General features: G+C 41.2%; 1 protein-coding gene across 1 annotated transcript in view; it reads right to left on the reverse strand.

The window, feature by feature from the left end:
- Window positions 1–27,872, reverse strand: part of rasal1a (RAS protein activator like 1a (GAP1 like)) — a 176,523-nt gene that overhangs the window by 24,456 nt on the left and 124,195 nt on the right. The window contains exons 11-15 of the mRNA XM_066689532.1: window positions 20,500–20,564; window positions 15,580–15,692; window positions 14,054–14,246; window positions 7,116–7,253; window positions 3,539–3,683 (exon numbers count right to left, since the gene is read on the reverse strand). Of these exons, the coding sequence (XP_066545629.1) occupies window positions 3,539–3,683; window positions 7,116–7,253; window positions 14,054–14,246; window positions 15,580–15,692; window positions 20,500–20,564 (654 nt within the window). The remainder of the gene's footprint in view (window positions 1–3,538; window positions 3,684–7,115; window positions 7,254–14,053; window positions 14,247–15,579; window positions 15,693–20,499; window positions 20,565–27,872) is intronic.

The following is a 27,872-nucleotide window of genomic DNA, read 5'->3' on the forward strand; positions in this document are numbered from 1 at the left end:
TTGTAATGCACTTTAAAGAACATGGCAGATCCACGAGTCCTTCTGGTAGCAATAATATCACTTCAGCAAAGGTTGAAATTTACATATTGATTCATTCAGTTGAGGGGCAAAGTTTAGCATCTGTCTCAAAATCTCCTCAAATGATGGGTCCAGGTTGTAACCCTAGTAACAAGCAACCCATAACGTCAAATGATCTGACTAGTTTTACCATGGTAACCTGAGGGCTCATTTTCCAATAATTCCCAGCACATTGCAAATTGGATGACTACATCTGTAACCTGTTCAGAAATGGATGCAGGTAAAGTTTACATTGCTGTTGTTTGACATATGACTATGTAATACTTCAAGTGTATTTTATTTGATAATCTGGCATTATTGCTTAGAACAGTAGTCTGCAGTTCCAATTTGATTGTGTTTGATAGCTTACCTTAAATTGTTGGTTTGTAAAGACTGGGAACACATGTTTGTTATTGATCAATTAAGCAAGTCACTTGAAGGCTGCAAGTTATTCAGGTGTTTGTTACAAATTAATTATAAATAACCAAAACACCACCTGCTATATTAATCAGAATTAGAATTATACAAATCTTTGTAAATTTAATAATTTAAGGGGTGACCTATGGGGATCTCAAGGACCATAATTGTGTAAAGATGATTTACTAGGCTTTTAAAGAAGTTCAACAAATATGACTTTGGAGGAACACAAAGGTGAGAAACATTAAGATTGCATCGTGCTTTGTATAAATCACCTTTGTGAAGGCTATTTGATTTCAGGTAAGGAGGAAATGTGGTTGGGAAACATGCAATTGTTACATTGATGAACCATTGTGCATGACGCATTGCAAACCATTTATCGGGTGGCTTTCATTTTTCACTCTGCCTTTAAAGATTTATGAGCCCCTGTTTTTTCTCACCACCAAATAGCTTATACCACAGGTATAAAGTAAATGACTGTTCTCTATGTATACTTCTCTAAAGTGAAACAGCACCTGCAAAACCTCACTGCTTGATTTTAAGGTTCATTAGCAAAAAGGACCCTTTGTGAATTCTGTGCATTCACACTGCAAAACAAAACAAACCCTCAGGCCCAATATATAGCTACCACCTCTCGGTTCACTTCAATCAAGACAAACTGCCAACTGACCCAAAACAAAACAAGCCCTCAGACTCCCTTGATCTTCATACAGTAACTCAAGCTTCCAGACCAGCACAACTGGCAGGTTTTCTAACCCCGCTGCCTGTCATTAAAGGCTATAAAATATGTCTGTTTCCAATCTCACAGAGAAATGCAGTAATTAATTTGAAGTTTCAGAAGCCTTGGTGGAAATTTGCTTTGCCAATGACAGACCAGATTAGAAAAATGATATTTAATAAGGACTAATTTTCACCTCTACAAACACAGTGGGGTGGGCAGCAGCTATGCCAATTGACCTACATAATACTATGCGGGGCAGGAATAGCTTACCTTATCTGTGTTATGTTTGTAGGGGATGCATGGATGAGTGGCCAACTCCCTAGTATCTCAAGAGTTATTCTATCAATTCCTTGCTCCTAATAAATATTTCACCAGCAGTCTTTTGTGGGGGTTTCAATTAGGACTTGACTATAACAATGACGCCAGAATTACTCACAGGGCTTCCTGCCAGATACTCACTTTTTACAGCAACTGAACACCAGGATTAATATGATTTGGTGATATAAGAGTCATTCTTAAAGGAATGGCTCAGTGAGTTTTGCTTCTCCTGTTTCTTTGACATTAGGACAACCATTCAAAGATCTCTGCTTCACTTCAAACACTTTCTTCCCTGCCCTTCTCCTCTGCTCCTTTCTTTCCATTCTTCTTCCTTCTCTCTGCCTCTTTCTCCCCTCTCTGCCCACCCCCCATCTCTCTCCCTCTCTCCCCCTCTCTCCCTCTCTCTTTCTCTTCCAATCGCTGTGAAGGGATTTCTCTTTCCACATAAGAAATCATATGCATATACAGAGTAACATCTCTGTAAGAGCACCTGGATGTTTTGTCCCATCGCTACATCAGATAAGAATTCAGTTCCTCACAAGGTATAAATTACTTCTAGGATTGGTTCCTGATGAGGTTCCTGTTAAGTCTGGTTTGATCACAGGTTAAATCATATAACCATGAATACATCTGGCCAAACTTTAGTAATCGGGCTACAGTCATATGTTCAATGATACAACTGTGACTGCACTGGGACTTGAACCCACATCCCTCTAGCTATTGGTCATCTGCTTTACACTGCTTGCTGTTACTATCAGGGTTGGGGTCAATTCCATTTAAATTGAAATTCATGGGTTAATGCAAATCTTATACTTTTTGAATTGATCAATTCCAATTTGAATTCCTAATGATTCTTGTAATTCAAATTCATGAATTGGAATTGTGCATGTTTCAGTCTTTGGAATTGGAATTGAATTGGTCAATATCTCATACTTCAGAATTTGAATTGGAAATGCTTTTCATGTGCTTTGTTTTAATCGTTTTACCATTTTACCCTTTTTAATCCATTATGAATCCTCTATGTATTATCTGTTCTTAAACTTAAACGGCTCTCCTGGCAGTCACTGACTCCCTCAGCTGTGCTCGGGCGGCCTCCCTCTCCTCAGTCCTCATCCTCCTTGACCTCTCCACAGCATTTGACACCTTTGTTCACTCCATCCTCCTCTCCTGCCTCGCTGACCTTGGAATCTCTGGGACTGCTCTCACCTCTCTCTACACTCACTCCCTGGGCCTCCTCATCGCATCCCATGGTTTCTCCTAGCACTTCTACGCTGATGATGCCCAGATCTTCCTGTCTATTCCGTCTTCCGACCCTCTCATCCACTCTCGCATCTCTTCCTGCTTGTCTGCTATTTCCGCCTGGATGCACTCACACCACCTCAAGCTCAACCTCTCCAAATCGGATCTCCTGTTTTTCCCCCACTCTTCCTCACCTTCTGCTGACCTCTCCATCTCGATCCCCTTGGAATGCACCTCACTCTCCTCCTTCTTCCGCTAAAAATCTAGGAGTCACCCTCGATCCTGCACTCTCCTACACCCAGCACATCACCATGCTGACACGCACCTGTAGATTCTTCCTGAGCAACATAAGCCGAATCCGTCCCTTCCTCACCGACTACTCGACTAATGCTGCTCGTCTAGTCCCTGGTCCTCTCCCGCCTGGACTACAGCAACTCCCTCCTGGCTGGCCTGCCTGCAACTACTACCCGCCCACTCCAGCTCATCCAGAACTCTGCGGCTTGTCCCGATTCACACACGCTACTCCACTGCTTTGCTCCCTCCACTGGCTCCCGATATTGGCATGCATTCAGTTCAAGACATTGACCCACACCTACTGCTGTCTCGACCAAAGTGCACCAAGCTACCTTCAGTCCCTCATCTCTCCATACATCCCCTCCAGACCACTGTGCTCTTCCGGTGCCAGAAGTCTAACTCTGCCTCCTCTCCCTTTCCCGTAACCCTTGACTGTGACCTTACATTTTGAAGGCACATAGCCTTCTGGAGGTGCCCGTGGGCAATACTCACCATTGTCATTGTCTATGTCGATGAGTTTGTCCAGGAAGTCCTTGACGGAGCCCACACATTGCAGGATGAAGGGGTGCAGGGGGGCCATCCACTGCTCCTTCCCATGGCCCAACTGCAGGCCCAGGTTGCCCACACTCTGCACTGCCTGCCACAGAATATCAAGATGAAAGATCAGACTCTGGAGAAAGTCTGGAGAAAGATCTGTTAAACATATTGTCTACATGTTAACTATTTACTGAGTTCATGTGGAATGTTTTCCTGACAACAGAATTGTTTTCCAGAATTGACCCCATAGCACCCATAGATGAAAAGAGAATCATTATCATTGAAAGGAAAGTATGACTCTTATAGCAAAGAGATCCACTTGTAATGATAGCAATTAAATAAATTACATTCTAACACCACTGAAGTATTAAAAAAAAACCTCTTCAAATCAAAAATAGAAAGTATTTCCCTGTCAGTTTTTCTATAAAAATATATTGGAATGGGTGTTCAAATAGCAGGTGTCCTAATAATCCTCAAATATATAGACACCCTTTGTTCATTCAGTGTATAAGAGGATAAAGACTCTTCTCTACAGAATGCGTCCATCAGAATATGGTCTTTGTATTGTACTGTAATAGTTGGAGGAGGGATTCCCTTCTAATGTCCTATTGATCTTTCTATGTATTATCTTTTTGTGTGATTGCTTGTTATTTTTGTTCTGCAGTTGAGCAAATAGCTTTGCAAAGTACTTCCACAAATCTGAAAGCAAAGCAAAGGGGAATTTAAATTAGACCTCACAGAGCACAGTCCAGTATTATATACTGAAGCCTGTGTAACAGTGATATGTTCCCTAGCACCCCACCTCACCTGCAGCCTCCAGGCACAAAGGATTAATTAACTGTTTTTGCCAGAATGATTAGCAAACAAAAACTGAAGACTGAGAGTAGTGTGAGAAGAAAAAGGGGTTGAATACGGTAACAAACTTTAATTTAAGGACCTGGACGTGGAAGTTGGATTGTTCGCTGTGTGATTTGTGTTTATTAGTTACATATGTAGAAAGGGACCTGTAAAAATGTTAGGTGGGGTCAACAGAGATTTAGTTTTGGTGTTCAATGTCTGCTACTGTTGCATGAGCACTATAAATAAACCTGTATGTCCTTTAAGCATATCCCTGCCTGCTTGTGTGTCTGCTTCCTAGACTTCATCTTTTAAAGAGTGCCACTATATATACAGTGGTGATTATAGAGTATGTGGGGGCCCCAGACAAAGTAATTCCAGTATTTTCTCCCGTGGGGGGGGGCGGAATTTTTTTTCTCTTTTGAGAGCGGGGGGGGGCGGATGGAGTTTTCTCCTGTGAGAGTGGGGGGTGGCGGATGGTGCTTTCGCTGGTGAGAGTTGAGGGGGGCAGACAGAGTTTTCCCATTTGGGGGTCCCCCCCCAGCCTGGGGCCCCTGGGATGCCTACCCCCTTGCGACGCCCCTGTATATATACAGTATATATATGTGGGTTTAATCCTAAAACATACAGATCAAGACAAAATCCTTTAGAACCCCATGCAGAATCATCCTACTAATGTTACCTCCCTCTATAAATAAAATGTTTCATATTAGCTTGGTGGTACTGTTCAGATATGTCAGTGTGCACCATTAATAGTGCTGCACTGTAAATAGATATCACTGTTAATGCTTCTGGACACACTTGTCACTTCTGCTAACATTCTTGATTCCTGTGTCAAGATGCACTGACCTCCACCTCACCATGTAAGAAACCTTCTAAAGTCTACTCCTGGAAACCAAAATCATCATCATCATAGCACAATGGCACAAATCCTTCACAAGCTAGTCCTGTAGCTCCCACAGCTTTAATTTTGTCTTAAAAGCATGTTGCTATGCTGTGCCATGCTGTACTAATGCTGGCTGCTGTATCCTTCTTTTTTATGATTAATGAAGATGACTCATATTATATATATAATTATCTCTTTCTCTCACTTATGATTATATATATATATATATATATATATATATAGAGAGAGAGAGAGAGAGAGAGAGAGATGTAGCTTGCTCAAGGTGACTTTTTAAAATGTAATGTACCTTTTTTTTCAGGAAATGTTTCTTCTTCCCACATTCAGATTCCCCTACCCCCTATCCCCTACCCCTTACCCCTTTTCAATGTTCTCACTCTCAGCAGATCAAACGGCCCCCTAGGCCCCCTAAATGAACACCAATGCCTTTGTCCTCCCCACACCTGGATGGGCAGTGGTTGAGGGAAACAAGTCCATTTCCATTTCACACTCACCGGCCCTGCTTTGAAATCCCAGGCAGATTGGGTAAAAATAGAACTTTTCTTTTTCTCATGCATAGCAACAGGATTTCAGAAGAGAGCTCTCTTTTCTCTAAGTGACTCAAACTGAACAAGTGCTCCCATAGGAGGAGCCAATGCAGTGACAGCTTGTATTGGGCTTTAAACATGAGCAAACCAAGGTATTTACAACAAGATAAAAAATATGATATGATATGCTAAAGGTCAATTACTGTGGCATCCATTTTTAATTAATTGCACAATTCAATCATTTTTGCTCATATCACCTGTGTCATACTTTGACTCCCTTTATTGTCTTTGTTTCAAACAAGATGTTCAAATGTCATCTCTGCAAATAAGGTAGCACTGATCAATGAAAGTCTTCCTTTATGAGATTCTCTTCATAAATAAAACACTTCAAACATTCATAAATAACACTTCAAAACTGGATTACCCTGGTAGCTTGTTATATAAATGAGACACAGTTGTTTTAGTAAATGACTATACATCTGATGCCTAATTTTCCAGAATAGGTAAATTATTTATTGATGGCTAAAGATCATAAACTCATTAAAGTTACTTGACAAATAGACACGTATTAAGCCCTGAAGTCCAAACAGTGCTGGTTTGAATCTGAACTCTGTCATTACATTCCTTGACCAGGGATCCCCTTACAGCAGTGCAGAATTTACCAATACCTAGCCCTGGGTTTGTTTGAATTGGCCAGGGCTTCCTCTGAACGTGGCACACAAATAAATTACAAAAACTTGGTGAATAACTGAGTACCTCATGAATCTTGCAAAATCAATTCACTGGAGGATAGAAACGTAAACATACTTCTATTTTTACTTATGTGACCATTGAAATGTTGCAAAAATGTGTAAATGTACTGAAAATGCATTAATTAAACAATTCTGGATAATTAAGCCCAATAATGCATAAATACTACCGTCTCCTTTTTTAATCTATCTGCCTTTGTTTAAATGTCAGACAAACTAATTCACCTGTGTATCATGTATAAGAGAGTTATGAGCAAAATTCACCTCTTTTGTTACACATGCAGTACAGCTCACACTCCATTGGCCTTGGAATTTATTTTATGGTCTTGATTAAAGGAGATTGTATGCAAACCATATCAGCACTTTTACAATCCTTTCATGTCATGTAAAAATCAGTCTTTGAAATTTCGATTCTTCACTGTCACTATAACATCATCACTATCTGTAATTTAAGGTTTGAACTGCATGACTGTGTGTGCATTTGCATGTGTGGGTGCATGTACAGGTGCATGTACCTTGGCCAGAAGCAAAAGAGTGCGGCTGGTGCGTGTGTCTGCGTGGTGGTCCCTAAGGTTGAAGAGTTTGGGAGTCAAGATGGCAGGAGCGAAGAAACGCAGGAAGAAGAACCCACTGATGGCAAGATACTTCACATCCTGGGAGGAGAGGAGATAAATAAGCTAGATGTGAAGGTCAAACAGCAGGAGGACATTTTTCAAAGAATTTAAATCTCTAAATCAAGTTTTTAGATTTAGCTGACCCTAAGCTGGATTTCATTGCTATTCAGTGGTTTCCATTGTGTGGTGTTTTCATCAAACAGAAATCAGGGATGCATTGCAGAAAGTTAGTTTTATAAGAGTATTCTGTGTTGTACTACATTATGCTGTATCATATTGTTTGTAGAGTCCTGGTGTGCTAAAGACAAAAACACCAAACATAAAAGGGAGCCAACACACACTCATCCATATCCAGTATCCTGGGCTTATTCAGGATGACAAATGGTCATACAGATATCTAGGAAATACAGTGTGGAAAATTGGATAACCTTTTATTGTATTTTGCTCCATCTAGTATAGCAGGATTCTGTCATCTTCTCCGGTAATTCCTCTTTTTGTTATGAACTTGCCCACTTCCAGGAATGGAACAGACTGAGCGTGCCACTCTAGTTGCCATCCGATGTGGTACGTTAATTGGGTGGCACAATGGTTCAGTAATTAAATGTCCTGGGATGCTCATCACAGCAGCTTTAATCCAAACATACATTTTACCTCAGTCTGTCTGTCATTAATTGATTGTCACAACAATGTATTGAACCATTTCAGATTGAGCTACCTGTAGGGCTGTCCCAAAGTGTCAATTGGGATAGGTAATTGGGGACAGGTATGAGTGAAATTATTAGGAGAGATTTGGCAATTATTCAATGATGAGGTGCGGGGAAAAAACAAAACCAGAGAAGATGATATTAAATCTGGAGTGTTGGAGACCCATGGTGGTGATCTGAGGAACACGTTTTTGGGGATATTCTGTGCATTAGCAAAATAAATCCCAAACAGTTACATTTCCATTTATATTGCACAACACTTGCTGTAAAGATGGGAGATAAAGAAAAAATAACACACAGAAAAACAAAGAGTGGTCCACATGCATGTTGCCAGGTAGGGGATAGTTATCTTTTTCAGAAGAAAATAAATAAAATAAAATTAGCAGTGTAAGCATATATTTTCAAAATGCATACTTTACATTTACCTCTATGGTTTTACTTAATGCTCTGGTCCAATGTCTGCTGACAGTTGAGGGGCTTTTAATGACGGTTTAGAACTGTTATATCCAACAACTTTTATTTAACACTCAGAGGACTACAGGCCCGTGCTGTAGTGTTGCCAGAGGACTACAGGGATGATTTGCGGCCCAAACTTCCACCTACACTTTAGCCTTAAAAGGTTTTGTCTTAACCAACAGCAGAGAGGTCTGTTGTGAGTATTAACCAATCTAAAAGCTTTTAAAACAAACAGATTTTTGTACTGGTTAAAAAAAACTTCTCTTAAGAGAAGACGTTGAACGTGCTCAATACATTAGAGCACGATGGAGTCAACTGGGGGATGTTTTGAACATTTCACTGCTTCTGAAAACCATAAAACTCAATTAAACACACTTTTTAGTATTGTAAACTTTAAATTGGTAACATTGATTAGTATTGTAGACAGTTATGATAGTGATTTGGAACAGGGGTTGGGAGAAGATAATCATGAGAATAAATGTGAGGGGGTGAAGGTACAGATTAAGACTTTTCTATTTTGCTAAATGTCAGAATCCCCTTTTCATCCCAAATTACAGAACTGGCAGAAAAGAGAACAGCTAAGATTAAGAAATACACAGAGGTAATATTCCAAGATGTATTCAACACAGCAAACCTGACCTGATGATTTCTCAGCAAAGGAGAAAGAACACATTTGCACGAGTTGAACACATGCGTTTACAATCAATACAAAGTAAGCAATGTACATTTATTATTATGATTGTTATGAATAAATAGTACTGGTAGTAATAACGACAACAACAATAATTATCAGTACATTTGAAGATGTTTTTATATTTATTCAACACACAGCACAAGCTAACCGGATGATTTGGTTTGTTTTGTTTTTTGTTGTTTTGCGGTGTAATTCTGATGAGCTTGTAGAGAGGTGTGCTTCTTGCAAAACTGATGATATGTCCTGAACAATTATTTGTAAACCTCTGTGGTTTTTTGTATTTAAAAAATTACATTTTGGGATTTTTTAAGTGTTTATAAACCGGGTTCATTTTGAAAACAACGTTGCTTTGAAAATATTGTAACACAGTGTGGGGTAGGGTTATAGAAGACCGATATATCCCTGCATGTGTCTTTCATTTTTAGGCTGCTAGGCCAAACACAAGAAAAAAAAATACATTGCCCACAAAACCCAGCACTCAACTTCCTGTGAGTTGTCAGCTGCCCTACTCCAGCAGTCAGCTGACCCACCACTAGGAACAGGTGTCTCAGGGCTGCCTGCATTAAAGGGAGGACCCAAACATTTAGTTCTTTGTCTCATACCTGTTGTGGACAGGGACAAGGAGGGCAGCTGAGTAGCAGCGTGACAAAGACAAAGACAAAGACAAAGAACCTTTGACTTCTGCTCTAAAAGAAACACAGTCAGTGTTTGAAGCCTGAGTTGGGGGGGACTTGCAACCACCCATACAACCCGCTGGCACATAACTCAACCCCACCGTGCCACAATATGTTTTTTCTCCCAATGAGGGGCTGTGAAGGGGGGAGATTACGAGAAAAATGTCAGAATTTCTGAGATTAAAATCAGAATAAACTTCTGAGAAAAAAAGTCTTTGAGTTTGCCACATTGTCTCTGTAAAATACAATTTTCTGCCAACAGCCAAATAATTTTCTTATTGCTAAATCCAATTCCAAAATATAACCTGATTAGAGCATTTGAGCATTTGATTTTAAAGAAGCCCCAAAAAATACAGTTCCACAATCCCTTATCCGCAATTCCGAAATTCGAAAAGGCATGTGTTTGTCAGTAGAATCAAGGTTGCGTTCATGCAGCACAGATGTCCGCAGTTCTGTGCAGAAATCTGTGCTACAAGAATGTGACCTAAGAGTTTTGAGATTGTGATCATTTCCTCTAAAATAAATACAAATATTTGATCAAAAAGAGAGTGTTTGCTGCAAAAAATATGAATGTGGTTGCATACGGGGTTCTGCCACAGACCTTGCTGGGGTGTTACCATAATATACGGTACATATACTATACTACCTTTCTGAAATCCAACAAGTTCTGAAACACATCTGGCCCCAAGGGTTTCAGATAAGGGATTGTGAACCTGTGTTAATATTTAATCTCAGAAATTCTGTCATTTCTCTCAGAATATAACCCCGCCCCCGCCCCCAAGACAGAAAAACAAAAAATCACTCCCCACGTGGCCTAATACGCTTCCATATCAAACATTCTAAGTTTCTGTTGGAACAAGTGAGAACGTGAGGAGCCCTCAAAGATTTGGAAAAACCTCAGAGGTTCTGGAGATCAAACGAACCTTCAAACCTTCTAAGCTGTAGCAAGGTGGTATTTGTAGGTTTGTTAAAGTAACACAACACTCCTAATAAGCAGAATTTTGCTTTCCAGACAAGTGTTCTTGAGGTACAGTAAGTGCTGATCTATCATATATAAACATTACCCAGAAACCACTTGTAGAAAGTCCCCACTAATATAAGATTTGTGATTTGGCAGGAAATGGGAAGTGAATGGAAAAAATTATCAGAGTACTTAGCTAGGAAAGCCAGTAAATTAAGTATTAAACTAATAATTGGGTTGAGAGATAACCTGTAAGCTTAAGCAGTTGATAAAATCTGTATCTCTCTATGATTGTACTTTTAACCTGCTTTATATTTTAAATACAGTGGAGCATCTCATATCCTACTTTCACGTACCCAACCCTTAATAGGAATTGGAAACCACCTCCCACTGCCAATTATATAATGCCAAATCACTGACTTCTGTAGAGAAACATAAATAGTTTTATGTGTGCAAGGTAAAATAATATTTATTTTTTACCTTATGCTATGAACAGTGTAAAGGTTCAAATTAGTTATATTTAAGATTTAATACAGTATGGCGTTCTATTATAAACTTCACACTACACCAAAGGCCTGCCTTAGTAACAGCTGAGAAGCAAGCTGTTTTTTTTAATTTGTGGATATCATGTTAATTTATCCTGTTTTATGTAAAAGTCTTAAATGTAAACAAAGATTTGTAAAGGCTGTACTTGTCACTTTCAACAGATGTTCACGAATTTGACCTTTTCATAGAAGCACCATATGTTTCTGAACTGCTTGGATTTGCAGTCACACATCCCCCCTCACAACAATACCCCAGGGTGCTGGCGGATGGCCATGCCACGGCCAAATATCCCCCCTTGGATCTGTAGGGAGGTGCAGAAGCAGTGACTCTGCTTCTGGCTCTGCCTTCCTCTTCATCCAATTTAGCGAGGCATTCATCTTCCTCCCACTGCAGTGTGGGTAGAGCCACTGCCTCAGGCATTGCTGGCCACTCATCCTCCTAAGCGAGCTCTGGTAGCTCCGCTTCCTTGGGCTTACAGGATGTCACTGGCTCCTTCTCCTCTGGCTCCAAGGATGGCAGCAGCTCCTCCTTCTCGGCCTCCGAGGACATCAGAGGCTCCTCTTCTTTTGGCCCAGAGGACATCAGTGGCTCATCCTCTTCCAGCCCAGAGGACGTCAGTGGCATTTCCCTCTCTGGCTTGGGAATCACCCGGATGTCAGCCAGCACCTTGTGTTGTGTGACAAAGGTTCGTGGTAGGGATAAAGGACCCATGTGCGGTGAGAAGGTCAAACACACAAGGGGTCAAGAGCTAGCAAATGGAACAAAGAAGGCTAGACACAAATCATGGTCAGAGTTTCAAGCAGAAGGCGATCAGGCATACAAACTAGTGCGGAAAATACAGGAGTCAAAGAACAGGGGAAACAGGCAAAGGTCAAACACAGAGAAGGTAAACTAGAGATGGTAATGCTCAGTGATGATGCTGAAAGTATGCAAGACTTTGCAGAGAACAAAGGGAAACTGAGGGGTATAAATACAGGGAGCAGGTGAGTCAATGAGACAAGGGACAGGTTTGATTAATGAGTGGCTAATGAGGAACAATTAACTAATAATGATGTAATTGGGAACAGAGAGCCAGATAAGCACAATTAATATTCAGATGACAGTGACATCTGCAGGGGATTGGGGGAAGTATGAGAGGTAGATGTAACATGCTGATAGGCCAGATGCTGCTGGTTTCCTGCAACGTAACACCGCATGAATGCCTCCATTTTTGTTCTCTATTGTTGTTTTATGTTATTCGTTCCTAGCCCTACAGCCTTGCCTGCATTCTCCACCACCTTGGCTCTAAAAGGCGGGGCTCAGGAAAACAAACATGTATTTTGTGGTTTAAAATATTTGCAAAACAGTCATCAGTGCTGAAACAAAATAGACATCCAAAACCATAGCTCCTCTAGGAGCCTAACTAAACATATATAAACGTATTCCCTCTCTAAACACACACTTACAAACACAAACACAGTGAACACGCAAATCCATGATCCAAATTTGTTATCCAAAAGCCAAGTTCGATTTTGATACCGTGATTCCCCTGTTATTTCTTGGTTCTCTCTCTTGCACTCTGTCACTCTTCACTCCAAGGCTCTCCTCTGCCTCCCTAACCCAGGAAGTCGGGCACAGCCTGTTTTTATCGAGAAGGGGAGCCAGTCACTCAGGAATAGTGGTTCAGCTGTTTCCCGGTCATTCCCTCTCCCAGTGTCCGGGGAAGTGCAGGGTAGTTCGGTGCCTGACCTGAATTCAACTTCATCTGTATCTGCACCAGGCCCTGTAACCTGTATGGCCAAGTTCTCAGACCATTCTGTTTGTGTGTGCTCCATTTTTTGTTTGATTTTGTGATGTTTCCTATCTTGAAATAGTGAGCAAGAAGATGAATAAGATGAAAAAACTTTCTTCTGTATAATTCTTGGCCATAAAGATTGACAATGCTTAGGTGACACTCTCAAGAAAAAGAGCAATAGAGAATCAGCAAGTCAGCAAAATGTAGAGAGAGGCCTAAGAGATGGGCTGAGTAATTTCTTATGTTGGTGGGCAAATTTCATCGCGAAACCACCTGAATGCAAAGTGTGTAGCTTGCAACCCAGGCTAATGGAAATGCACTTAATTCATATTCTGTTGCCACTGAAGAATCGTGCTATGGCGCTGTTACTGAATGGGATGAGGAGATAATGGGGACTTTTCATCTGCAAGTGCTCCTATTTAAAGGTGTCCTGACACCATTGTCTAGGTCTACCCACCGCCTTCTGTCCTCAAATCAGAACACAATGACTGGTATTAATTATAGCTTCTGTGTTAAGTGTTTCCTTATATTGTGGTATACTGAATAAGTGAATGCAATGAATCAGGAAGGAAGAATATGTGTGTCAATGGAGTTGACTTTATATATCATGCACTACTTTCTCCATTTACAGTAGTAGGCAGGTTTTTAAGATCTGACATATATTGAGTTTTGTGTACTCCAACATTCATTCAAGCCAAATCCTGTGAACATAAACTAATTCAAGCAACTAATTCATAAAATAATCTGAAACTATTCAGGATGCTTAACATTTAGGATAGCAATCCTTGATGTCGATAACACACTGAGAACACATGACAGAGCCCTGCCATATGAAAATAGCTTTTTAGTAGCCTTGGCAATAAGATAATAATGCAATTACAGCACCAATCATAAAACCAAGCAGTCATCTGTGTTTGTTAGTCTGGACATGTGGATGCTCCATAATTTTATAGTGTTTGTTGAATGATTTTTACTTGGGACCTGAAATTAAATGAAAGACAGAGCAAAATGAGCTGTGGGTGACTTTAACCTCATTCTCCGGCTCTGGGAACTGCTCCTCCACCCTCTTGTGCAGCTGTTTGAAGGCCACTCTCATGACAGGGGGACATTGGGCCACCGAGCCCACAATGGACTCCATGATGTCAGAGAGGTATGCCTGCAGAAGTTCCAAGCTGCTCTCCCTCACCTCGGCTTCAGACACTGAGCCCTTGAAGGAGATACGTCTGGGGTGCATTAGAAAAAAAGAAAATAATTTACTTACATTTTGACTCACCTTTTATACATCTGGGTCATGAGAAGCTATATAAATCAAGAACACAATCAAGTATCTTGAGGAAGGCTTCAGGGTCTTTAGCACTGGGACTTATGAGATATCTGACTTTAACTATATCCTCTTTTGTTTGCAGATGAGCCATTTAAAGTAATGCATCTCACACTCACCTGAGAATACAAATTACTTCAGTCATATGGAATCGATCACCTGAGGCCACTATTGAACCAAAAGGAAACTGCTAGGAAACCATACTGTCAAAGTCAATGTCAAAATCCATATATAGCATGTTTCTCCATAAAGACATTTGAAGTAAAAACATATCAATACATCATAGCAGACCATTTGTTAAATTTAAGATACACTGCAGCAGTTTTATGGTGGTTGACCATACTAATAGTGCCAGAGAGTGACAGCAGGGTGTAAAACAGATAGGAAAGGGTTAAGCAAGTAAAGTGTGTGTGTTTGTGTGGGGGGGGGGGCAGGGATGAGTAGTGATAAGTATCTCAGATCAAACATTTATATTCTCCAGAGAAGAAGGTTCTTCCTGGTTGCTAAGCGACAGCCTTTTTTTTTTTAACCATAAGAATGAGGCTCCTCTAGGCATACTGACTAAATGAAGCCCAGAAGAATTCAGACATTTAGTCATTAACTTCATTTCCAATTTTAAACTTAAAAAACAAACAATCTGAATAAGAAAAATCCCAAAATTCTGCACTGCACATTTAAAGCATTTAGCTCCAGTTAAAGCAAAAGTTTAGAATTTTGTATGCTGAATATCTCCCTACTGAATCATACACCTTATTTGGAATCTACCACATTATTTTATTACTCTAATGCTCTAATAATAACTATCCTTGTAATTATTTATTTATATATACTGGAAGTTATTATTTTAAGTAATTATTCTTCACCTATCATGTACAGGTATTAATCAATTAGTAACTGAAAGGTAGACCAGGAACCCAGCCCTCAAGCACTGGAGTTACCCATCCCTAATATAAATTGTGTGGTTGCCAATCATGGTCTTTGAAATCCTAGCAGGGTGTGTGTGCATGTAGAGCACTTATAAATACAGAATGCAGTGGAAAAAGGCTCCTCTATATAAGTGAGCTATACATAGCACTGGTCAAATAAGATGTAAGATGGCAATGCACTCACACCGCATATGTCATTCAGCGTGTGTAAGGTATTGCGGTGACCTGATTTCCTTTCCTTTGTACTTGTAACTCTCATGGGCCTGTAGTTGTTTTTTCCATTTGATGTGAAATATATTCCGGCTTTACCTGGATCGATTCAGTTCTATTTTGCATGGGTCCAGTTCAATGTATTTCTTCTCTTCAAAGATGTGGTTCACAATAGGCTTCAAGACCTCATGCAGGTAGAGCATTCCCACAGCCTGCAAAAGGAAGAACAGGAGATACAAGAGGTTTCACTGTGGATGGCAAATTTCACAGTCCGATTACATTTTTGCAATAAAATAGGTAAAAAGTTTGAGAGCTTTTTTCTATGTTTCTAAAAGTGACAGGCCCCAAAAAGCCACTCCAATTTCAACTATGTAGACTGAACTGTGGATGTGACTAGGTGGTCCATTGGTTACAGTAAAGGGTTTTCCTACAGGTCAAGCCTGGGTCTTGTTACATTTTACATTAGGGCTAGTGTTTGGGATAGAGCCCTTAGGAAATTAAGCTTTTGTTAGGGATGCATTTCTACTAAGGTAACTAAGACAAGAAAAGCAGAAGATTACTTATAGCTCTGCACATCAACGCATTGGAACTCTGTATTCCTGGGTCTTCAGCACCTTCTGCCTGTACTAAGGGGCAGGCATGTGCTAATATGGATAGACAACACAGGTAAGGAACCTTTTCGTCACTGATGCTCAACTATCTGGTGTGTATGCTGATCCTGTGATTTGAGCCTCAGCCCACCTCAAGGGCCTGAGCCTTCTTTTATGCCCAAAGTTCACCCCCTTCCATGTAAATCAGGAGGAACGTCATTTGTTTTGCCCTATCCAGGCATTAACGTGCTACATGGATCAGCTGAACAGCTATAAATCTGGCTAAGCTATAAATCCATCTAAACATTGGAGAGTGGAGAGTCTGCTGCCCTGGCAATGCCTGAGCAACTGGTGGCACATTCAACTAGAGGTATGGCAGTGTCATGGGACCATTTTCAAGGAGCCTCCTTTTTGAGGTTTGTTGATAACTACAAAGATTTAGAAGTGAGTAGTTTTTCGAGATTTACGATTATACTGTATAATTGTATATTCAAGGGGCCACGGCTCAAAAAAGTGTATAAAACACGTCGACAGCGACGTTGTGAGAAACGAAAGGGATCTCTGAGTAATAGAGTGTTGTTGCTGGCAATGGGGAAAAGAACGGCGAAAGGGGTAAGCACCCAGTGCTCCCCCAGAGAGATTTTAGACGAAACGGGGGAGGAAGTAATTGACCTTGGGGAAAACGGGACAGAAACCTGGTATGATACTTTCCAACCCTCAACCAGGAATTTTGGACGGGAGCAATCACAGGATCCAACTTTAGTACATGTTCGGGGGAAGGTTGTAACCATAAACGATGTACCGGTGGAGAATGCAATTGTGAATCCACATGAACATTTTATAGTTAAAAATGACTTATTATATCGGGTCACTATAATCAACGGTAGTCACGTTGAACAACTGCTAGTACCTCGGGCATATCGTTTAAGGGTGCTTAGGTTAGCTCACAATCATCTGTTTGGGGCACATTTGGGAAGCGAGAAAACACTGCAACGCATAACTCAATGGTTTTACTGGGTGGGGATTAACAAGGAGGTAGAAAATTTCTGTAAATCCTGTCCGGAATGCCAGAGAGCCAGCCCCAGACCTCATCTTAGAGCCCCACTGCAACCCATGCCCATAATAGAGGTACCTTTTGAAAGGGTGGCCATGGATTTAGTGGGTCCACTGAATAAATCGGCCAGGGGCCATGAGTACGTCCTGGTAATCCTCGATTATGCCACTATGTACCCCGAGGCCATTCCATTGAGGACCATGGCCTCGAAGACTATTGCAAAATAACTCATTCAGGTATTCGCTAGAGTGGGGATCCCCAAAGAGATCCTGACGATCAAGGGACCCCCTTCGTGAGTAGACTAATACAAGACTTCTGCAAAATGTTGCAAATCAAACCCATCAAAACCTCAGTCTACCATCCGCAGACGGATGGGTTGGTTGAACGTTTTAATAAAACTCTAAAGTCAATGCTTAAAAAGGTGATATCCAAAGACGGAAAGGACTGGGATTTGCTCTTGCCCTACCTCATGTTTGCTGTTCGGGAAGTTCCCCAATCTTCCACAGGATTTTCACCGTTTGAGTTGTTATATGGGCGTCAACCACGGGGTATCTTGGACATTGCCAGGGAAGCGTGGGAGGAGCAAAGTAACGAAGGTAAGAACTTAATAGACCACATCCTCCAGATGCAGGACCGCATTGATAGAATCACCCCCATAGTCACCAAACACTTGCAACAAGCCCAAGGGCGACAAGCACAGCAGTACAATAAAACTGCTAAAATCCATCAGTTTCAGCCAGGAGATAGGGTGTTGGTGTTGGTCCCCACGCCAGAAAGTAAACTCTTCACCCATTGGCAAGGGCCGTACGAAGTTATTGAGGCTGTGGGGCCAGTAAATTACAAGGTCCGACAACCTGATAAGCGTAAGAAGGAACAGCTTTACCATGTCAATCTATTAAAACCATGGATAGAAAGAGAAGGGCTATTAGGTATAAGTTATAATTTAACTGCTGTCCCACCCAGATACAAATAAAAGGGGGCAGCGACAATCGAGAGGAGACCGGTCCCGTAAACATTGGTCCAGAGTTGACACCTAAACAGGTCCAAGAAGTTCACGAATTGATACGTCGACGTCGCGATGTATTTTCATCGACACCTGGTAGAACTAAGGCCATAGCACATGATATTATAACGGCCCCTGGTGTGAGGGTAAAAATAAGACCATACCGGGTTCCGGCCGCTCAGAAAGCTGAAGTCTATAAGGAAATAGAGTTAATGAAAGCCTTAGACGTTATAGAAGAGTCGCATTGCCCATGGTGTAGTCCTTATTTGATGGTTGCAAAACCCAATGGTACGTGGCGATTTTGTAACGACTTCCGGCAGTTAAATGCAGTATCAAAATTCGATGCCTACCCCATGCCAAGGGTAGATGAGCTGATCGAGAGGCTTGGTAAGGCCTGGTACCTAACCACACTAGACCTTACCAAAGGATACTGGCAAATTCCGTTGACGCCAGCAGCTCGTGAAAAAACTGCCTTCGCCACCCCATTTGGGTTATTCCAGTATAAAGTAATGCTGTTTGGGCTCCATGGAGCACCCGCAACGTTCCAAAGACTAATGGATAAAATTCTACAACCACACCTGGACTATGCATCTGCATACATTGACGATATTGTTATCTTCACAGAAACATGGGATGACCATCTATCCAAAGTGGAAGCCGTGCTGAGTAGTTTGAAACAAGCAGGTCTGACCGCAAACCCAGACAAGTGCTTTGTGGGCTTGCAAGAGGCCAAAGATTTAGGATACGTAGTGGGCAGTGGAGTGGTCAAACCACAGGTCTCAAAGGTGGAGGCCATTAAAAGCTGGCCGATTCCCCGAACCAAAAAACAAGTCAGGGCATTTTTAGGGCTAGCAGGATACTATAGAAGATTTGTGCCTGAGTTTTCGACCATAGCAGCCCCGTTGACGGATCTGACTAAGAAGATGGCCCCAGTTAAGGTGCAGTGGACAGTGGAAACGGAAGCAGCCTTCCGTATGATCATTAAAATTTTGTGTAGTGAACCGGTGTTGACGGTACCAGATTTCACTAAACGGTTCATAGTGCAAACGGATGCATCTGACATAGGACTGGGGGCTGTTCTGTCTCAAATCGTAGATGGAACGGAGCACCCAGTAATGTACCTCAGTTGTAAACTTCTACCAAGGGAGACGCGATATGCCGTGGTAGAAAGGGAATGCCTGGCTATAAAATGGGCGCTGAACTCCCTGAAATACTACTTGCTGGGGCGGGAATTTTCCCTGGTTACTGATCACTCTCTGCTTGTATGGATGAAGGATCACAAGGACTGCAATGCTAGGGTCACTAGGTGGTTTCTGGCATTGCAGCCCTTCAAGTTCACAATTGAACACCGTAGCGGTAGGTGTAATGCTAATGCGGATGGTTTGTCGCGGGTGCATTGCAGGGGTTTGGAGCTGGGTAGGAGGATGTGTGACAGAAGCGGAGGTTAGAAAAAAAAAAAAAAAAAAAAAATACCTGGGATGTGGAACACTGGGGAAGGAGGAGTGTGACAGGGAGGGGGTTGGGGTGATTGAGCAATTAAGGTCAATCAACCCCAGCAACCTGACATATATAAATAGGGGTGGGGCAGAGGACAAAGGGAGAGTGTTGGGCCGGTAGCAAGGGAGTTGTTTTTGAGCTGACAGTTTGGTTTGTTTTAACTGTGTAGTCAGTGGACCAGCCGTTTTTTTGTGTTGGAGTTATTTAGTATAAAATAATTATTCTGTTATCCACCACAGTTGTTTTCCCGTGGTCTTCTGGGACTTTTGGTGTTCCTGAGCTCACCAGTGCATTCTTTCTTTTTAAGAATTTACCAAATAGTTGATTTGGCCACACATAATGTTTTTGCGATCTCTCTGATTGGTTTGTTTTGATTTCTCAGCCTAATGATGGCTTGCTTCACTCGCAGTGGCAGCTCTTTGGACTTCATATTGAGGGTTAAACAGATTCCAAATGCAAATGCCACACTTGAAATCAAATCTAGACCTTTTATCTGCTTACCTGTTATTGAATTAATGAGGGAATAATAAACACCTGGCCATGGAACAGCTGAGAGAGCTGAGCAGCCAATTGTCCAATTTATTTTGAGCCCCTAAAATTGGGGGGACCACTTATAAAAATGGGTGTAATTCCTACACTGGTCACCCAATTTGGATGTAACTACCCTCAAATGAAAGATGAAAGTCTACACTTAAAGCACATATTGATTATTTCCTTTCAAATCTATTGTGGTGGTGTACAGGGCCAAAATGATGACAATTGTGTCACTGTCCTAATATTTATGGACCTAACTGTAATGTGTAACAGAGACAATTTGAAAGACTCACAGTGACTGAAGGTGTAGAGTGTAGATTGTATCATAGAGGCAAACACACCTTCATAAACTGCTCCATGGCCTTGGATGCCAGGGAATTGGACCGGAAAAGTGTGTTAGGATCCGCTAGGAAACAAAACAGGGTGAGACAGTCAGTTTTCAGCACCAAACAAGATTCACTACTGATGTGTGAAAAAACAGCAGTATACACTCACCTAAAGGATTATTAGGAACACCATACTAATACTGTGTTTGACCCCCTTTCGCCTTCAGAACTGCCTTAATTCTACATGGCATTGATTCAACAAGGTGCTGAAAGCATTCTTTAGAAATGTTGGCCCATATTGATAGGATAGCATCTTGCAGTTGATGGAGATTTGTGGGATGCACATCCAGGGCACGAAGCTCCCGTTCCACCACATCCCAAAGATGCTCTATTGGGTTGAGATCTGGTGACTGTGGGGGCCAGTTTAGTACAGTGAACTCATTGTCATGTTCAAGAAACCAATTTGAAATGATTCAACCTTTGTGACATGGTGCATTATCCTGCTGGAAGTAGCCATCAGAGGATTGGTACATGGTGGTCATAAAGGGATGGACATGGTCAGAAACAATGCTCAGGTAGGCCGTGGCATTTAAACGATGCCCAATTGGCACTAAGGGGCCTAAAGTGTGCCAAGAAAACATCCCCCACACCATTACACCACCACCACCAGCCTGCACAGTGGTAACAAGGCATGATGGATCCATGTTCTCATTCTGTTTACGCCAAATTCTGACTCTACCATCTGAATGTCTCAACAGAAATCGAGACTCATCAGACCAGGCAACATTTTTCCAGTCTTCAACTGTCCAATTTTGGTGAGCTTGTGCAAATTGTAGTCTCTTTTTCCTATTTGTAGTGGAGATGAGTGGTACCCGGTGGGGTCTTCTGCTGTTGTGGCCCATCCGCCTCAAGGTTGTACGTGTTGTGGCTTCACAAATGCTTTGCTGCATACCTCGGTTGTAACGAGTGGTTATTTCAATCAAAGTTGCTCTTCTATCAGCTTGAATCAGTCGGCCCATTCTCCTCTGACCTCTAGCATCAACAAGGCATTTTCGCCCACAGGACTGCCGCATACTGGATGTTTTTCCCTTTTCACACCATTCTTTGTAAACCCTAGAAATGGTTGTGCGTGAAAATCCCAGTAACTGAGCAGATTGTGAAATACTCAGACTGGCCCATCTGGCACCAACAACCATGCCACGCTCAAAATTGCTTAAATCACCTTTCTTTCCCATTCAGACATTCAGTTTGGAGTTCAGGAGATTGTCTTGACCAGGACCACACCCCTAAATGCATTGAAGCAACTGCCATGTGATTGGTTGGTTAGATAATTGCATTAATGAGAAATTGAACAGGTGTTCCTAATAATCCTTTAGGTGAGTGTATGTCATAGGTTTCTGTCCTGTAATTCAGTTTTTCTAATATCATATCCTACATGTTGTGCCATCTGTGATTCCTGTTTCTATTGGGATAATTTGCTTCTCTGATTTCCTCCAATTTTTGGAAATTCATTAAGGCTGCATGGGAGAAAAAGATAACAGAAAACACAAGAGATCATTGGTGTCTGTACCGGTATTATGCTTTTGGGCTGGATTAAATCAAAACTTTGACCCACCGACTAATAGAAAACTACAGAACTGTACTCAGTTGCGGCTTCATTTTTAGTAAGATACCACTTTCTTCTAATCATAAATGTAACCATTATGATGTACAGGTTTGTAGTTTGCTATTAGCAGGTGGGCCAAAGTTTTTACTTAATCCGGCCCTTTGTTTTTTAAAGGTAGACCTTAATGCAGAGATCTTAAATAGTGGCAGTTCTTTGAATTTTAAGTTGTCTTCAGTCAGGGTCAATTTTGCCAATTTTAGCATATGAGAAATTTGACAATCAGACATTACTGAGGCAATGCTTTATCTTGACCTATTTTCATGAACTGTAATGCATTTGTTATCCTACAGGTGTCTCTATAGGCAATCCACTCCGTAGTCTAACAAGTGGCTATAAAGAAATTAACACATTTGTCTCTGACTAATTAGAAAATAAATATATAATTATGCTGAGTAGATGTACATACTCAACTCATTGATGTGATTAAATAAAGGCTGAGCCTTCTGTTATGGTGTTACTGCAGCAGGTTAATGCACTGCTTAATTTTTCATACTGGATAAGTACATAGGGAATGAAGCAAGAAAAACATTTTTAGGTGGTCTATAGAGGTTATTACATTTTCACCATGATGAAAAGAACATGTATACACTAAAAATGGTTATTAAAATTATATATAATAATTCATGACTTATTGTAAATCTTGAATAAAGGTGCCATGATAGTAATGATAATAATATAAAACAAGTTTTATTCAACCAGCTCACAACTTTCTAATAAGGATAATCAACTTGCAACAATTGTGTAGCTGTTGTTACCAATTCTGTGAATGGTTTCTTCACATGGACAAGTTTTCACACCCTTATCCATTTAAGCAGACCGGGCTAGGATGCTTAATTCGATAGCAACACATAACACAATGGATGTTTTCTTTCATGAAACTATGAGTGACAGTATCATAGTAATATTATCCAAATATATTATACACAATTGTTATCATTTTCGCTCTGTATTTTGGAATTATACACATTTATATATGTGGTCCCCCCAATTTTAGGGTCTCAAAATTATTTGGACAAACTAGCATAATCATTAATACAATTTTGAGTTTCAACACTTGGTGGCAAATCCATTGCAGTCAATGACTGCCTGAAGTCTGGAACCCATAAACATCACCAGATGCTGGGTTTCTTCCCTGGTGATGCTCTGCCAGGCTTGCACTGCAGCTGTCTTTAGTTCCTATTTGTTTTGGGGTTTTGCCTTCAGTTTGGCTTTCAGCAAGTGAAATGCATGCTCAATTGGATTAAGGTCAGGTGATTGACTTGGCCATTGTAGAACATTCCTCTTCTTCACCTTAAAAAAGTCTTGGGTTGCTTTCACAGTATGTTTCGGGTTATTGTCCATCTTCACTGTGAATCGCTGTCTAATGAGCTTTGAAGCATTTGGCTGAATCTGAGCAGATAATATAGCCCTAAACACTTCAGAATTCACCCTGCTGCTTTTGATAGCAGTCACATCATCAATAAATACAAGGGTACCAGTTCCCTTGGCAGCCATACATGCTCATGCTTCACAGATACGGTGGTACGCTTCGGATCATGAGCAGTTCCTTTCCTTCTCCATACTCTTCTCTTCTCATCATTCTGATACAAGTTGATCTGTGTCTCATCTGTCCATAGGATGTTGTTCCAGAATTGTACAGGGTTCTTTAGATGTTTTTTAGAAAACTCTAATCTGGTCTTCCTGTTTACTCTGGTGAAGTTTTCTAAAGTTTTCTAGGGATCAAGGGGACAGGGAGCTCTGACAACGGGAGATGTTTCACTAAGGAAAGAAAACAAAGTGAAACTGCTAGTAGTGTTTGTACCTCAATACCAGGAGTATAAGGAACAATATGTTAGACCTGGAAGCCACAGTGTTGGCGTGTGACTATGATGTTGTATGAGTGACAGAAACATGGCTTACAGAAAATGATGGGGATGAATACAAGTTGAAAGGATACATACAGTTTAGGAGAGACAGACAAAATCGAAGAGGTGGTAGGGTAGTATTATATATCAGAAATTACATTGAGGCAGAAGAACTCAAATTAGATCCTAGTTACGAAACAGAATCTTTGTGGGTAAGCTTTTGAATAAAAGATCAGTGAGGGAGAAAAGTATTTGATCCCCTGCTGATCAGTCTATAATTTTAATGGTAGGTGTATTTTAACAGTGAGAGACAGAATAACAACAAAAAAATCCAGAAAAACACATTTCAAAAAAGTTATAAATTGATTTGCATGTTAAGGGGGGAAATAAGTATTTGACCCCTTCAACTTAGTACTTGGTGGCAAAACCCTTGTTGGCAATCACAGAGGTCAGACATTTCTTGTAGTTGGCCACCAGGTTTCACACATCTCAGGAGGGATTTTGTCCCACTCCTCTTTGCAGATCCTCTCCAAGTCATTAAGGTTTCGAGGCTGACGTTTAGCAACTCGAACCTTCAGCTCCCTCCACAGATTTTCTATGGGATTAAAGTCTGGAGACTGGCTAGGCCACTCCAGGACCTTAATGTGCTTCTTCTTGAGCCACTCCTTTGTTGCCTTGGCTGTGTGTTTTGAGTCATTGTCATACTGGAATACCCATCCACGACCCATTTTCAATGTCCTGGCTGAGGGAAGGAGGTTCTCACCCAAGATTTGACGGTACATGGCCCCGTCCATCGTCCCTTTGATGCGGTGCAGTTGTCCTGTCCCCTTAGCAGAAAAACACCACCAAAGCATAATGTTTCCACCTCCATGTTTGACGGTGGGGATGGTGTTCTTGGGGTCATACCTCCTCCTCCAAACACGGCGAGTTGAGTTGATGCCAAAGAGCTCGATTTTGGTCTCATCTGACCACAACACTTTCACCCAGTTCTCCTCTGAATCATTCAGATGTTCATTGGCAAACTTCAGACGGGCCTGTACATTGTGTTTTCTTGAGCAGGGGGACCTTGCGGGTGCTGCAGGATTTCAGTCCTTCACGGCATAGTGTGTTACCAATTGTTTTCTTGGTGACTATGGTCCCAGCTGCCTTGAGATCATTAACAAGATCCTCCCGTGTAGTTCTGGGCTGATTCCTCACCATTCTCATGATCATTGAAACTCCACGAGGTGAGATCTTGCATGGAGCCCCAGGCCGAGGGAGACTGACAGTTATTTTGTGTTTCTTCCATTTGTGAATAATCGCACCAACTGTTGTCACCTTCTCACCAAGCTGCTTGGCGATGGTCTTGTAGCCCATTCCAGCCTTGTGTAGGTCTACAGTCTTGTCCCTGACATCCTTGGACAGCTCTTTGGTCTTGGCCATGGTGGAGAGTTTGGAATCTGATTGATTGATTGCTTCTGTGGACAGGTGTCTTTTACACAGGTAACGAGCTGAGATTAGGAGCAATTCCCTTTAAGAGAGTGCTCCTAATCTCAGCTCGTTACCTGTATAAAAGACACCTGGGAGCCAGAAATCTTGCTGATTGATAGGGGATCAAATACTTATTTCCCTCATTAACATGCAAATCAATTTATAACTTTTCTGAAATGCGTTTTTCTGGATTTCTTTGTTGTTATTCTGTCTCTCACTGTTAAAATACACATACCATTAAAATAATAGACTGATAATTTCTTTGTCAGTGGGCAAACGTACAAAATCAGCAGGGGATCAAATACTTTTTTCCCCTCACTGTATATCAGGTTTGAAGGGAATGTCCTACTGTGAGACTGAGGGAACTGAACCTTTTCACCCTGGAACAGAGGAGACTATGTGGGGACTAGATTCAAGTCTTCAAAATCATGAAAGGCATCGACCACATCAAACCAGAGGAGCTTTTCCACATCAGCAGGGACACACGGACCTGGGGACACAAATGGAAACTGGACTACAAGGCATAAGATAGAAAACAGGAGACACTTCTTCACACAGAGAGTTGTCAGAATCTGGAACAAACTCCCTGGCGTTGTGGTTGAAGATGAAAATGTGGGAACATTTAAAAATAGACTATATAGTATCCTTATTATTAATAAGGACACCAAACAAGCATGATGGGTCTAATGGTCTCCTCTCATTTGTAAACTTTCTTATGTTCTTCTTATGTTCTTATGTTCTCTTGATTATTGACTTTGACACAGATACGCCTACCTCCTTGTTCTTGATCTGGCCAACTGTTGTGAAAAGGTTTTTCTTCACCAGGGAAAGAATTCTTCTGTCATCCATCACAGTTGTTTTCCGTGGTCATCCGGGCCTTTTGGTGTTCCTGAGCTCACCAGTGCATTCTTTCGTTTTAAGAATGTACCAAATAGTTGATTTAGCCACACCTAATGTTTTTACTATCTCTCTAATTGGTTTGTTTTGATTTTCAAGGCAAAACTGAAGGCAAGAAAAAGCAGGAACTAAAGACAGCTGCAGTAAAGGCCTGGCAGAGCATCACCATGAAAGAAACCCAGCATCTGGTAATGTCTATGGGTTCCAGACTTCAGGCAGTCATTGACTGCAAAGGATTTGCAACCAAGTATTGAAACTGACAATTTAATTCATGATTATGTTAGTTTGTCAATTACCATACCATTACAATTACCATATATATACATGTTTATAATTCCTACACTGTTCACCCAATTTGAATGTAACTACCCTCAAATTAAAGATGAAAGTCTACACTTACAGCACATGTTGATTATTTCCTTTCAAATCCACTGTGGTGGCATACAGAGCCAAAATGATTTGGCTCAGAAATAAGTACCCTTATTTAGTAGATTTTGCAAATGCTTCAGCAGACGATTGTTAAACACTCAAGCATTTACTTATTGCTACACTTCCAATGTAACTGGACATTCTTTTAAACTATTTTTAAGAATTAGCTAAGAACTTAGTAGCATAACAAATGGTCTCAGAAATCACAATAACAGAATCTCAAGCCACGTGCAAATCACACAAAAGCTACACTAATAATATGAAAATGAGCACTTCATAAACACAGTGGGATTGCCCAATTTTCCCACAGTACACATGTACATATAACTGTCTGTGTCAGGGCATGTAGGGGCTACCAAATATGAATGTGTTTGTTTGCTCCTGTCACAGCCCCAGTCTAATCATTACCACAGTTCCCCACCAGAGGTTGCCATTGCTTTACCAGTTCCCTTCTCTCAGTGCTGTTTATTCCAATCATCACATTATCACCCATTCTACCAGATTACTTACCTCACACCTGCTTCCCATTCTCTGCTCATCAACCTCATTATGTAAACCACTCCTTGGCTCACAATCAGTCTGAAGTTTTGTTTGCTGTTAGCTACATTTCCGAGCAGTTCCCTTTGTTTATGATCTCCTGTTCCTACAACCTCTTTCTGTTTTTTGTAACCTCGACTTCTGGGTTAGCCTTTGACTTACTGTTTGCCTGACCTTGGGAACCTTTGCCTGTGACCCCGACTATGCGTTCTGCCTTCTGTCTTCGTTTGCCCTGTCTTGCCGGTACTTGGCCATAGCCTGTCTCTGACCTCTTCTTCCATGCCCCACATGTGAGTCCTCGACAATAGTGTGCACCAGAGTTCCACAGCCCTGACAGCCCACGACAGCTCCATGTGGTGCATGCTCTTATGTCACTTCTATGTCAAGGCTCATCTGTTACATAGTTCTCAAATCAGAAACCCATTACTTATTACAAACTTGCAAAGGTGACTTACAGGTTACAGTGGTAGAAACATATTAAGCTTCTATCTAAGGATCCCCCCTAAATGCAATGAATTTTATCCAGAATTTTATTTTAAGGCCAA

Source organism: Amia ocellicauda, chromosome 17 (genome assembly GCF_036373705.1).
Source record: "Amia ocellicauda isolate fAmiCal2 chromosome 17, fAmiCal2.hap1, whole genome shotgun sequence".
Taxonomy (NCBI): Eukaryota; Metazoa; Chordata; class Actinopteri; order Amiiformes; family Amiidae; genus Amia; species Amia ocellicauda.